The sequence below is a fragment of the Salvelinus sp. IW2-2015 genome, linkage group LG5 (genome assembly GCF_002910315.2).
Source record: "Salvelinus sp. IW2-2015 linkage group LG5, ASM291031v2, whole genome shotgun sequence".
Taxonomy (NCBI): domain Eukaryota; kingdom Metazoa; phylum Chordata; class Actinopteri; order Salmoniformes; family Salmonidae; genus Salvelinus; species Salvelinus sp. IW2-2015.
The window spans coordinates 28,678,588-28,692,932 of NC_036844.1; the positions used below are offsets into that span (position 1 = coordinate 28,678,588).

The 14,345-nt window shown below is 43.8% G+C and overlaps 1 protein-coding gene across 8 annotated transcripts in view; it reads left to right on the top strand.

The window, feature by feature from the left end:
• The window catches only part of LOC111964211 (signal-induced proliferation-associated protein 1-like), a 43,770-nt gene extending 34,410 nt beyond the window's left edge, over positions 1-9,360 (top strand). The window contains exons 15-17 of one of the 8 annotated variants that reach the window (XR_002877359.2): positions 2,417-2,495; positions 2,767-2,855; positions 7,150-9,360. Coding sequence is in view for 6 of the 8 variants with exons in the window: in XM_023987998.2 (XP_023843766.1) it covers positions 2,417-2,495; positions 6,577-6,831 (334 nt within the window). In the remaining 2 variants the exon portion in view is untranslated. The other 7 variants (XR_002877358.2, XM_023988001.2, XM_023987999.2 and 4 more) reach the window with 7 other exon arrangements.
• Positions 9,361-14,345: the final 4,985 nt, after the last annotated feature.

The window sequence follows — 14,345 nt, forward strand, 5'->3', positions numbered from 1 at the left end:
AAATCAGAGATGGACTTTTGAACAGTGTGCATATTTCAGCCTCTCTGTTGCTCATCATGATACTGGCTCTTTGGCATATTGCCTGTCCTTAGATCTCCCCTCATCATCTCTCACACTCTCTTTCTTTAACTCTCCAACTCTCTCTCCTGCTGTTATGTATTCTCCTTCTTTCTCTCTGATTAATAATCATTTGGTGGTTGCTTATATTTGTCCTGTTTCATACGTGTTAATTGGACATGTATTTTTGTGCATATCCCAACTCCCCTGAGAACCCCTCAGAGAGTGGGGTCACAGCCAGTACCTCAGCTCCTCTCTGTTTGACTCAGTGTGAATGCATGTGCCTCTTTCACCCCATTCCCCCTTTATTGTGTCTCACATTCTGACTCAAGTCTCTCTCTGTCTTTTCACACAACAACACAAAACAGAGAGGATACAGGCAGGGCCGGCCCCAGGCATAAGCGACATAAGCTGTCTCCTAGGGTGCCCGACCACCTATCAAAAAATCTCTATATATACACTACCGTTCAAAAATAACTTTTCTCCTGAAACTTGTCAGTCTATTCTTGTTCTGAGAAATGAAGGCTATTCCATGCGAGAAATGCCAGAAACTAAAGATCTCGTACAAACGCTGTGTACTACTCCTTTACAGAACAGCGCAAACCAGCGTCTCTAACCAGAATAGAAAGAGGAGTGGGAGAAAGTTCTTGTTTCTGGACATTTTGAGCCTGTAATCGAACCCACAAATGCTGATGCACCAGATACTCAACTAGTATAAAGAAGTACAGTTTTATTGCTTCTTTAATTAGCACAACAGTTTTCAGCTGTGCTAACATAATTGCAAAAGAGGGCCTCCCGGGTGGCGCAGTGGTCTAAGGCACTGCATCGCAGTGCTAGCTGTCCCAAGTGGCGCAGTGTCTAGCTGTGCCACCAGAGATTCTGGGTTTGAGTCCAGGCTCTGTCGCAGCCGACCGGGAGGCCCATGGGGCGGCGCACAATTGGCCCAGCGTCGTCTGGGTTAGGGAGGGTTTGGCCGGCATTGCGCACTAGTGACTCCGGTGGCGGGCCGGGCGCAGTGCACGCTGACCAGGGTCGCCAGGTGTACGGTGTTTCCTCCGTCACATTGGTGTGGCTGGCTTCCGGGTTGGATGGGCATTGTGTCAAGAAGCAGTGCGGCTTGGTTGGGTTGTGTTTCGGGGACGCGTGGCTCTCAACCTTCGCTTCTCCCGAGTCCGTACGGGAGTTGTAGCGATGAGACAAGACTAACTACTACCAATTGGATACCTTGAAATTGGGGAGAAAAAGGGGTGAAAAATTAAAAACATAATTGCTTTTTTTTTTATGATCAATTAGCCTTTTAAAATTATAAACTTGGATTGCTAATACAACGTGCCATTGGAACACAGGAGTGATGGTTGCTGATAATGGGCCTCTGTATGCCTATGTAGATATTCCATTAAAAATCTGCGTTTCCAGCTACAATAGTCATTTACAACATTAACAGTGTCTACACTGTATTTCTGTCAATTCAATGTTATTTTAATGGACAAAAAATGTGCTTTTCTTTCAAAAACAAGGACATTTCTAAGTGACCCCAAATTTTTGAACAGTAGTGTGTATTTTTTTGGAACTCAATCTGTTGAGAGTTAGAACAGTTGAATACATCAAGTGCATTTTCGAAATTTGGTTGACCATCAGAAGTTTTTCTCTTGTCATGTCAGTTACTAACAGTTACTCAATTAGCCCATGACAGCTAACAATTTTTTTGATTGGTCAATTAGTCTAGCCGGGGCTCCCGAGTGCGGCAGTGGTCTAAGGCATTGCATCGCAGTGCTAGAGGCATCACTACGGACCTGGGTTCGATCCCAGGCTGTGTCGCAGCTGTCCGTGACCGGGAGACCCGTGAGGCGGCGCACAATTGGACCAGCGTTGTCCGGGTTAGGGGAGGGTTTGGCCACCCGGGATGTCCGGGCCGGGCGCATACACGCTGACTTTGGTCGCCAGGTGTATGGTGTTTCCTCCGACACATTGGGGTGGCTGGCTTCCGGGTTAAGTGAGCAGTGTGTCAAGAAGCAGGGTCGTGTTTCGGAGGACGCGTGGCTTCTGGCCTTTGCCTCTCGAGTCCGTACGGGAATTGCAGCGATGGGACAAGACTGTAACTACCAATTGGATACCACGAAATTGGGGAGAAAAAGTGGTAAAATAAAAAATAGTCTAGCCAGCTATCTAAACTTTGTAGGAATCATGGTTGAATTATCGACAGGGCCACTAAAATGTTTTGCCTGCGAGATGGTGTAGCCCCACAAAATTTTGCTCAAGGCCCCCAAAAGGCTAGGGCCGACCCTGGATACAGGAAACATACAGACAGCACAAACTATGTGCATTATACTGAGTGTGTGTCTCTGTCCCGTTTCGCCAGTGACTCACCGGGCCACCTGGAGGAGAAGGTGTCCCAGCTGGAGGACATGCTGAAGAGGCTGCAGGACGACTTGCAAAAGGTACTCCCCATTCAGATGGCCAACCACAGCCTCCCCAGACCCCCCCCCACAGCATCCTGCCCACACAGTGACCCTACGACCCCCCATCCCGTCCACTTACCCCCACCCTACCTTGTACCCCACCCTCCCTTCTCCTCACCCAACCCCCTGATTCCTACTGCAGACAGACAGACAGACAGACAGACAGACAGACAGACAGACAGACAGACAGACGGACGGAATGTAGAAGTAGGTTGGCCAAGCAAAAGAAACCTGTCTTGTCATTGGGCAGGGTGAACAGAGGAGATGAGAAGATTGGCTGGAGTGACTTTGGGCAACCATGCTCACTCTCTCAACACTAAGTGACCAATGGCAGTAGAGGCAAGTACAGCATGAGATTTTTCCTCTGTTGTTGCGTTGAAAACAAAATAACAATTGGAAATGGAACTACTAAAAACAGACCTGAGTTCATTAACCCAATAACCTAAAACGACCTGTGGGGTCCTTCATGGATGTGAAAGATGTAAGCAAAGTTCCTCCTCGCAACCCTGAAGGTCTGACAGGCTGTCAGTCATCCCTGTGTGCAGCCTCAGGACCTCAGCACCATTTCTCCATTCACAGGCTCTTCTCTGGGAAACATGGGGACTTGGGGATGGATGACCTTTGAAGCCTTCAGAACTACTGAATGACTAGCTGCTCTTGTAGTGTTGGTTACACAATGTAGAGCATCTGGGGAGGAAAGGAAGACTGAAGCAAATTGGAGAAAGGGTGAGAAAGAGTGAAAGAAGGAGAGAGAAATGAAGAGGGTTTGTAAGCCTCCCAAGCATCCTTAAACACATTTGGGTGAGACATGATTCCTTTGTTACAGTAACGAGGGTGTTTAATCTCTGAGGTCAAATGAAACCCTATGGTATGCAGTGTGCTATATCCCCTCCAACGTAGTCCTTTTCACCACTCAAATATCAAAGAGACGCCACACTGCCAGTGTTTAAAACTGCCATCCAACTAAGTGAATGACATTCTAAGGATTTTAGTGCAAATGCTATTCGCTCAACTTCTTGAAACATGTGAGACATTATGGTCACAATCCTGTGGCTATAACTCCAACATAACCAAAGTCTTACCCTCTGTTTTCGTAACTCCCTACTCTTCCTCTGAACACTCACCATTAACACAGTGTTATCATCAATCTAGACAACACACAGACATTAACAGTCAGGGACAATTAACAAAGAAGGAAGACGACCTAACAGGGACATGCCACATCAGATGATCCATTTTCTCTGTTGTTTACCTTCTGCCCTGGTAGAGTGAGTGAGCATGGTTGGTTATGGGCTTTCCCGGTCCCATAGTATGTCCAGCAGAAACAAGTAGGAATTGGCTAAGACCGTGGGAATTGTGTTACCTCAGAGTAGCTGGTTAGGTTCCATTCAGAAGTGTGATGTGAAACATGGACTACTTTTGGTTAGTCTTTGGTTTCTGTCTGACTGCCAAGACGGGAGGGTTGACGGTACTGAAGCTAGTGTAGTATGGCCCAGTGAACAATCACCTGATGTGGTGATGATCATTGGTTACTTTGCTTTCTGTTGGACTCTCAACTTTACATTTATTAATTTTCCAATTCTGAAGCTGAGTACTTGTTATTTCAGGTGTATTGACTTGCTCCAGGGCACAGTTGCACTATGGTCCACTAGGGAGTTGAACCAGCAAAGCCATACAGTACTGCTGCTATCAAAGAGAATTCCTATTGACCCAGATTGATGATAACTGGTCTCATCTATCATGAATTGTTATTGTCAACTATCCGTAACCTGTCCTCTCCTCATCCCACGACTCACTGACATCACACCAGACAGACAGACAGACAGACAGACAGACAGACAGACAGACAGACAGACAGACAGACGAGACAGATTGACGAGACAGACAGACAGACAGAGAGACAGCCAGACAGACCAGACGAGACAGATAGACAGACAGACAGATAGACAGACACAGACAGACAGACAGAGAGACAGCCAGACGAGACAGACAGAGACCAGACAGACAGACGAGCCAGACAGATAGACAGACAGACAGACAGGAGTCAGTCTGGATAGAACCCTCTCTGTGTAGATAGTAAAACAAATCAACACCATTACATAAGGCAAAGGTGCAGGGAGGCAATATAATTAAGCAATAAGGCACGAGGAGGTGTGGTAAATGGCCAATATACCACGGCATAGGGCTGTTCTTATGCATGACGCAGTGCCTGGCCATAAACCACAAATCCCTGAGGTGCCTTATTGCTATTATAAACTGTTTACCAACGTAATTAGAGCAGTAAAAATACATGTTTTGTCATACCCGTGTCAGTTAAAGGTTTAGTGTTAAAGCAATAATGCTGTTGGTAACACTGGTTGTGCTGGTAGTGGCCCCTGTCTGTTTGTCTACCCTAAGCCTCCGATTTCCTGTCTCTGTCACAACTCTTGATACAGTTTGTGACATAGCAAACAGGAAGCATTTACTATGGCAAATCACCACTCTAAAAATTGCAATAGCTGATTTCAAACTGAATTCCAAGTAGTGAGAGATTAGGGTGACCCCTGCTGTTTGGTTGATGAGGAATGCAAGACATTTTGGAGCTTGGGTCTTTATGGAAATCTCACTTGTATAACAATCAGCTACATTGGAAATAAAATGTTATGGCAATTCCTCTGCTCTCGTTTAATGAGAGATTGATTTATTAATTGGTTGTTTGGGCTGGAACAAGTGGTTGCCATAGTAAATCCCATCTAAACATTTCCTCCATACTCCACTTCTCCCTATGGAGTGCTTTTATAGAAGGAAATTGGTTTGTATTTGCGTGTGTGAGTGCGTGCGTGTATCTGGTGTGTGTTTGTGTACTTCTCTAGTACCCTGCCTTGCTTGCACTGCTACCACAAGGCATGTATGTGTATGTTTGTGAACCCGTCTGTCTGCGCGTGCCTGCTGTCCAGCCCAGTCCAAGCCAGCCCTCACCCACCTCCACCCACACCCAGATCCCTCTCACCCCTCCATCCATCCCAGCCATGGTGGTCTGACAGACGGGTGTTGTTGTGTGCCGCTCCCTGGCAGGAGAAGGAGGACAAGGCGGTGCTGCAGGCCGAGGTGCAGAGCCTCAGGCAGAATAACCAGCGGCTYCAGGAGGAATCCCAGAGCACCGTGGCCCGCCTCATCAAAGTCACCGAGCTGCTGTGCAATGTCAACAAGCCCTGCTAGCTCTCTCACAGTACACACTATGTGTACACAGACACAATATAACACACACACAAGATCACACACAAACAAACTCACATAAACAAAAGCAGACATTCAATATTGTATACAAACACCCATGCACAATACATCAACATACTCTATTACTGTTGCTCACTGTATATTAATACAGACACACACACACACACACACATGCATAATACTCTGCATTCTGTAGAATGACATTTGAACTCTGGACCAGCCCATGAGTGTCGAACCAACTGAAAAACAACCCTGAGTCATTTCTCACCATCTGATGGTCTTCTCAATAGCTTGACCAGTTGAGCAGGATATCCAGGGTTGCTCTTTGCCCAATAGTGTGTTTCTTTGTACCGTGAGTGTGCGCGTGCGTGCATCACCATGATTATTTTATCTTGCTTCACATACTTGACAAGTTGGGCAGAATAGCAATTGCTTAAAGCTACCCAATTGATTTAGATGAAGAGACACATGTGCAGCATGTTTGATGGCTGTTTATTTCAATTGACCCAAAGTGTGTACAGTATGTAAACAGTAGTCTCTCTCCTCTCTGCTCAACCCTCTCCATGATATGCAACGTCTCGGACTGAGAACAAACAGCTCAGCTGTGCACCATTAGAGTGGAGGGCCTTGGAGCTACATAGGGAAAATGACATGCATGCAGGCAGGCTGCTTGAAAAGACAGACTGATGCATACTGACCCTGCCTCTCTCTGCCAACCTGCTCACAGAATGGTTAGTTCATTGTGTAGAGACACTATTCTCTCCCCTCCCTACCGCCTCAGCTTCATTTGAAGGGTTGTGGACTTGAGTCGGCCAGTAACAGAGTATTTCACATCTGCTTTCAGGGAATGAGATGCAATTTAGTTATAAGGGAATGGACTCACCGAATGGAKTCAGAGAGCTGGTGGTGTTCCGTGCAAGTAGTTGAGACGGATATGGAAGTGGATAATACCTTGGATGAGGATGAAACAATGGAACTTTATCCCTTAAAGACTGGCTGTAGAAGCTACACTGTAGAAAGTACGCCTCCTGCTGGACTGAGCCATGCACTGCCACACAGCAGCTCTCCTTTCAAAGAAAAAAACATTGTAGAGATTTAATGTAAACTGAACAGGATTCCTTTAGTGAACACAGCCATCTGTGTTCAATTATATTTTGTGTTTGTTTGTTGGCTACAATGATAATTCAGTGTATTTGAAATTCATTTGGAAAGGTTCTAGAGTGGTTGACTGTGGGTGAGGGATTCCCTCATTTCATCTTTCTGTGTGTGTACCTACTGTATGTGTTTCTGCGTTGTTTTTGCACTTTTAGCATAACCTATATGGGCATGGGACAGGGCACTAMTTAACCTCCTGCCCAGGTTTATGCCTTGCTTGAAAAATGAAAGTGGATTTGATCTCACCCCACCTCATCTTCAGGTCCACTGCTGATGATGCCAATAACAATATGAGATCAGAGGAGGACGGSATTATTCCTCCTCCAAGACTGTTCTGCCAAAAGACGCCAGGGCAGATCTCCTACACCCCACTCAGACCACTGGACCCAGCTGTGACACACCCAAAATAACTAGACTTAAAATTTGGAAGGGATGCCAAACAATCGTCAATCATACTGTCTCAATGCTACTTTTTAAAGACCTACCCTTTTACTTCCTCTTGTGATTTTATTTTAGAGTCACTGTGATTGCCCGGTACCAGCAGATTACCATATATTCTAATTAAATAAAACATCTAAACTTGATCTATATGTGAAGATGACATGTACCAGCTGAAGTGTTCAATGTTACTTAGCGCATTCGGTTGTGTATGCCGTCCATTGCAGGATGGTTTAATATGCAGACCAGTGTAAATGTGGCCGAACAGGCTGTTTGATCCATGCTGTTTGAAATGGTGATGCCTTGTTGGAAATGATTAGCAGAGTTGAGAAGTGGAAGAATATCTGATGTTTTACTGTGTTCTTCGGTATAGTTCTTTAGATTCTAGGAGGTTGTTGAAGCATGATACTGCACCAGGCAACTTCCTAGCTCCCCTCTGTGTGTGTGTGTGTGTGTGTATGTATGTATGTATAAAAATGTAATAACTTATTAATCTTGCAAATGTGGAATTCCTTGTTGGATGTTTTAATACAAGGGGGGAGGGAGGAAGCAATTACATGTGCTAAAAAGTTAAACTGGTATGGTGGGGGTTGGTTTAAAGGAATAATCTTTTTTTGGTAGAAATTCAAACACAAGACAGCAGGAAATATATTTCTGCAATGTTCTAGTATTTCTTGGGGGAATAATATTGGTTATCATTATCATATTACTATTGAGCTATTCATTCAGAGCTCCTACGTTCACATTCAATAAGGTCTCTAATGCCACTAGGTACGTGTTAAAGAGTGACTCTCAGACTGTCCACAGAGGACCGGACAGYCAACATGGTCAGACTGGTTCATGTGAAGGCTTCTCTCTCAGACATTCTGCCTACCTGAAAGTGTAATGAATGGTAACTCAGCTTGGTGTCTTCATTTCAGTTCTTCATGGTAGCAGACAGTGACAGGTTGTCCTGTACCCTCCAGAATAGACAGGTGTGTCTGCCACATGACAGACGCAGATGTAAGGTTGGTTGGTATGGGGTCTCTCCAGGGTCCGCTCTGCAGCCCTAATTAAAMCTAAAAGAAGACCTACAACAAGATGGGTTTAGGTACCCCAGGAAAGTGTCAAATGGGTTATATGAAGACGATATGAAGTTTGTGTTTGGTTTTGTTAGGTTAATGGGAATTATTCTGTATAACACTGGTTAAAGACCAGTATCCAACCATTCGATGCAGAAAAACAACTTTCCACAATAATTTGGACAAGTATAAACCATCCTCCAAATCACACTCTTGAGTGCACTTTGAAGACCCATTTATGCATCACAGAACATATGTCTGACACCTAACACAGAACTTATGTCTGACACCTAACACAGAACGTATGTCTGACACCTAACACAGAACGTATGTCTGACACCTAACACAGAACGTATGTCTGACACCTAACAACACATTACAGATAGTAACAATTCAATAGGCCATTCACTCACCTACTGTAAGCTACTTCAGCTGGCAAATGATCTCCACCCAGCCAATAGTAAACCTGTGAGAAAGATCCCTGGTAGAGACATGTGGATGTTCCCTCCTCCCCTCCATGCTGTAAGAGCACAGATAAATGAACAGTGTTTTCCTGTTATCCTCTTATTGGTTTGCCTTTTATGTCATGGCACCATCCTTACAGGAAACCATGGCGTCAGTATATGCCCTACTTACCACACAGAGCTGGAATGTCAAGATAGAATACAGGACATGATTACCAGTAGAACCACACATGAAGTCATATTCTGGTGTAGGTTTACGGCAGGCCTGGGCCACACATCAGGTCAGAACGGTAGCACACATTATGCACTCAGCTCAGCCAGTTAAAGAGCTGACGTTACCATAACCAGGCAGTGGCACACTGAGGGAATGTATTGTAAAACACAAAAACATGTTTTCAGTATGATGCCACCTCTAAACCTGTTCTTTCCCTCACAGGAAGTCAACTGACTAAATGTTGTTCATGTACTGTGAACTGGAGGACATGGCAATAAAGAATCCTTTAGAAGTGATTGGTGTGTCCATGTTATGATTCTCAATGTTTCTTTCTTTCTGAGACCTGAAAAAGGGCAGTGTTGGGAAGCTGATATCACTTTGTTCAATATCCCATTGAGGATTGTTCTTTTGATGCTATTCAGTGTAATAAAAAGCTACATGTTGATAACAATGTAACAATGTAACAACAAGATTACATCAGATTACAAGTCCTGACTTGAGGGCATTATTAGTTTGAAGGACATCTGCATCATTAGTTTTACTCTGTCTGGTTAATGAAATATTACACAACTCCTACTGCAGTGATACAATAACTAGACCCTTCAGAACCTACATTACATTTGCTGTAATCAGCATCATTCATGTAACTGATACAATGACAAGTAAATATCCTACTCTGAGGCCCTTTCTATGGGTGACTGTACAGACTAGATATGAAGTTTCTTTCCAAAATGCTATATCAACCAATTTTTCACATTTGTGTTTTTTCATCAGAAATTATTGTTTATGGGGACCTTCATGTGTGTGTAAAATATTACTGTTCTCTGATTTTTTATTKATAGATTTGAGATGGGTATGAAAATGTGTTTTTTTGCAAAACGCTATATATCCAGTGTTTAGCTGGAATGGAATGTTCGTATCTTGTATTTGACTGTGATATGTGGTTGTCTCACCTAGCTATCTTAAGATGACTGTTACAATAGTCATCTGGATAAGAGACTCTGCTAAATGACTCCCTACTGTAGTGTCTCTGGATAAGAGCCTCTGCAAAATGACTCCTACTGTAGTGTCTCTGGATAAGAGACTCTGCTAAATGACTCCCACTGTAGTGTCTCTGGATAAGAGACTGCTAAATGACTTCCTTCTGTAGTGTCTCTGGATAAGAGACTCTGCTAAATGACTCCTCTCGTAGTGTCTCTGGATAAGAGCTCTACTAAATGACTCCCTACTGTAGTGTCTCTGGATAAGAGACTGCTAAATGACTCCTACTGTAGTGTCTCTGGATAAGAGCTCTGCTAAATGACTCCCTACTGTAGTGTCTCTGGATAAGAGCTCTGCTAAATGACTCCCTACTGTAGTGTTCTGGATAAGAGCCTCCTAAATGACTCCCTACTGTAGTGTCTCTGGATAAGAGACTGCTAATGACTCCTACTGTAGTGTCTCTGGATAAGAGCTCTGCTAAATGACTCCCTACTGTAGTGTCTCTGGATAAGACTCTGCTAAATGACTCCCTACTGCAGTGTCTCTGGATAAGAGCTCTGCTAATGACTCCTACTGTAGTGTCTCTGGATAAGAGCCTCTGCTAAATGACTCCCTACTGCAGTGTCTCTGGATAAGAGCCTTGCTAAATGACTCCTACTGTAGTGTCTCTGGATAAGAGCCTCTTCAAATGATCCTACTGCAGTTCTCTGGATAAGAGCCTTGCTAATGACTCCCTACTGTGTGTCTCTGGATAAGAGCCTCTGCTAAATGACTCCCTACTGTAGTGTCTCTGGATAAGAGCTCTGCTAAATGACTCCTACTGTAGTGTCTCTGGTAAGAGACTGCTAAATGACTCTTCTGTAGTGTCTCTGGATAAGAGACTCTGCTAAATGACTCCCTATTGTAGTGTCTCTGGATAAGAGACTGCTAAATGACTCCCTACTGTAGTGTCTCTGGATAAGAGACTCTGCTAATTGACTCCCTACTGTAGTGTTCTGGATAAGAGCCTCTACATGATCTACTGAGTGTTCTGGAAAGACTGCTACTCCTACTGTAGTGTCTCTGGATAAGAGCTTGCTAATGACTCCCTACTGTAGTGTCTCTGGATAAGAGCTCTGCTAAATGACTCCCTACTGTAGTGTCTCTGGATAAGAGCCTCTGCTAAATGACTCCTACTGTAGTGTCTCTGGATAGAGACTCTGCTAAATGACTCCCTACTGTAGTGTCTCTGGATAAGAGCCTCTGCTAAATGACTCCTATGTAGTGTTCTGATAAGACCTGCTAAATGATCCCTACTGAGTGTCTCTGGATAAGAGACCTTCTAAATGACTCCCTACTGTAGTGTCTCTGATAAGAGCTCTGCAAAATGACTCCCTACTGTAGTGTCTCTGATAAGAGTCTGCAAATGACTCCTACTGTAGTGTCTCTGATAAGAGCCTCTGCTAAATACTCCCTACTGTAGTGTCTCTGGATAAGAGACTGCTAAATGATCCCTACTGTAGTGTCTCTGGATAAGAGCTCTGCTAAATGACTCCCTACTGTAGTGTCTCTGGATAAGAGATCTTCTAAATGACTCCCTACTGTAGTGTCTCTGTATAAGAGCTCTGCTAAATGACTCCTTCTGTAGTGTCTCTGATAAGAGACTGCTAAATGACTCCCTACTGTAGTGTCTCTGGATAAGAGACTCTGCTAAATGACTCCTACTGAGTGTCTTGGATAAGAGCTCTGCTAAATGACTCCCTACTGTAGTGTCTCTGGATAAGAGCCTCTGCTAAATGACTCCTAGCGTGTCTCTGGATAAGAGCCTCTGCTAAATGACTCCCTACTGTAGTGTCTCTGGATAAGAGCCTCTGCTAAATGACTCCCTACTGTAGTGTCTCTGGATAAGAGACTCTGCTAAATGACTCCCTACTGCAGTGTCTCTGGATAAGAGCCTTGCTAAATGACTCCCTACTGTAGTGTCTCTGGATAAGAGCCTCTGCTAAATGACTCCCTACTGAGTGTCTGTGATAAGAGCTCTGCTAAATGACTCCTACTGTAGTGTCTCTGGATAAGAGCCTCTGCTAAATGACTCCCTACTGTAGTGTCTCTGGATAGAGACTCTGCTAAATGACTCCTACTGTAGTGTCTCTGGATAAGAGCCTCTACTAATACTCCTACTGTAGTGTCTCTGGATAGAGACTGCTAAATGACTCCCTACTGTAGTGTCTCGGATAAGAGCTCTGCTAAATGACTCCTACTGTAGTGTCTCTGGATAAGAGACTCTGCTAAATGACTCCCTACTGCAGTGTCTCTGGATAAGAGCCTCTGCTAAATGACTCCCTACTGTAGTGTCTCTGGATAAGAGCCTCTGCTAAATGACTCCCTACTGCAGTGTCTCTGGATAAGAGCCTTGCTAAATGACTCCCTACTGTAGTGTTCTGGATAGAGCCTCTGCTAAATGATCCCTACTGTAGTGTCTCTGGATAAGAGCTCTGCAAATGACTCCTACTGTAGTGTCTCTGGATAAGAGCCTCTCTAAATGACTCCCTACTGTAGTGTCTCTGGATAAGAGACTGCTAAATGACTCCTACTGTAGTGTCTCTGGATAAGAGCTCTGCTAAATGACTCCTACTGTAGTGTCTCTGGATAAGAGACTCTGCTATGACTCCTACTGCAGTTGTCTTGGATAAGAGCTCTGCTAAATGACTCCCTACTGTAGTGTCTCTGATAAGAGCATCTGCAAAATGACTCCTACTGTAGTGTCTCTGGTAAGAGACTCTGCTAAATGACTCTCTACTGTAGTGTCTCTGGATAAGACTGCGTAAAATGACTCCTACTGTAGTGTCTCTGAAAGAGCTCTGCTAAATGACTCCCTACTGTAGTGTCTCTGATAAGAGCTCTGCTAAATGACTCCACTTGTAGTGTCTCTGGATAAGAGCTGCTAAATGACTCCTACTATAGTGCTCTGGATAAGAGACTGCTAAATGACTCCCTACTGTAGTGTCTTTGATAAGAGACTTGCTAAATGACTCCTACTGTAGTGTCTCTGGATAAGAGCTCGCTAAATGACTCCCTTGTGTAGTGCTCTGGATAAGAGCCTCGTGTCAAATGACTCCCTACTGTAGTGTCTCTGGATAGAGCTCTGCTAAATGACTTCCTATCTGTAGGGTCTCTGGATAAGAGACCTGCTAAATGACTTCATCTGTAGTGTCCTGGATAAGAGACTCTGCTAAATGACTCCCTACTGTAGTGTCTGATAAGAGCCTCTGCTAAATGACTCCCTACTGCAGTGTCTCTGGATAAGAGCCTCTGCTAAATGACTCCCTACTGTAGTGTCTCTGGATAAGAGACTGCTAAATGACTCCCTACTGTGTGCTCTGGATAAGAGCCTCTGCTAAATGACTCCCTACTGTAGTGTCTCTGGATAAGAGCTCTGCAAATGACTCCCTACTGTAGTGTCTCTGGATAAGAGCTCTGCTAAATGACTCCCTACTGTAGTGTCTCTGGTAAGAGACTGCTAAATGACTCCCTACTGTAGTGTCTCTGGATAAGAGACTCTGCTAAATGACTCCCTACTGTAGTTCTCTGGATAAGAGCCTCTGCTAAATGCTCCTACTGTAGTGTCTCTGGATAAGAGCTGCTAATGACTCCACTGTAGTGTCTCTGGATAAGAGCCTCTGCTAAATGACTCCCTACTGTAGTGTCTCTGGATAAGAGCCTCTGCTAAATGACTACACTGTAAATGTTCTACAGATCTCATATTACCATATTTGTTTATTTATTTTTATGTCTTAAATATTGATGTCACAAATGTATCATTTGTACATTTATTTATTAAAAATGTAGTTATTTGTTACATCTGACTGTGTAAAACCTAGCATTTAAAAAAAATATATATATATATATATTTGTGTCTCTGAAATGAAATAAACAAATACTTGTCTGTCATTGAACATGCCATGATTAGGTAGTGAAAAAACACACCAATCTCTTTCAAAAGTTATTTAAATAATAAAAGCTAATTTAGCAACATTTCAGAAAATGTATATATAGTGTTTTGGAATGAAAATGTTCATATGGAAAGCTTTACCATCAGTCTGAGCAGTTTTACTGCATGTGAAACTAAAGTGACAACGTGGTGTAATGACAGTAGGACTAAATAAAGGAAGGGAAGTGTTTACTTAATGGAATTGACTATATATTGCCTCCTCATGCATGTGCACACGCATGTACATACACACAGAGTCAACTCTACAGAAAACTAAGTTCTGTGTTTGACTATGTTACATGTCTTCCCGAGTGCATACAGTAAAGAAAG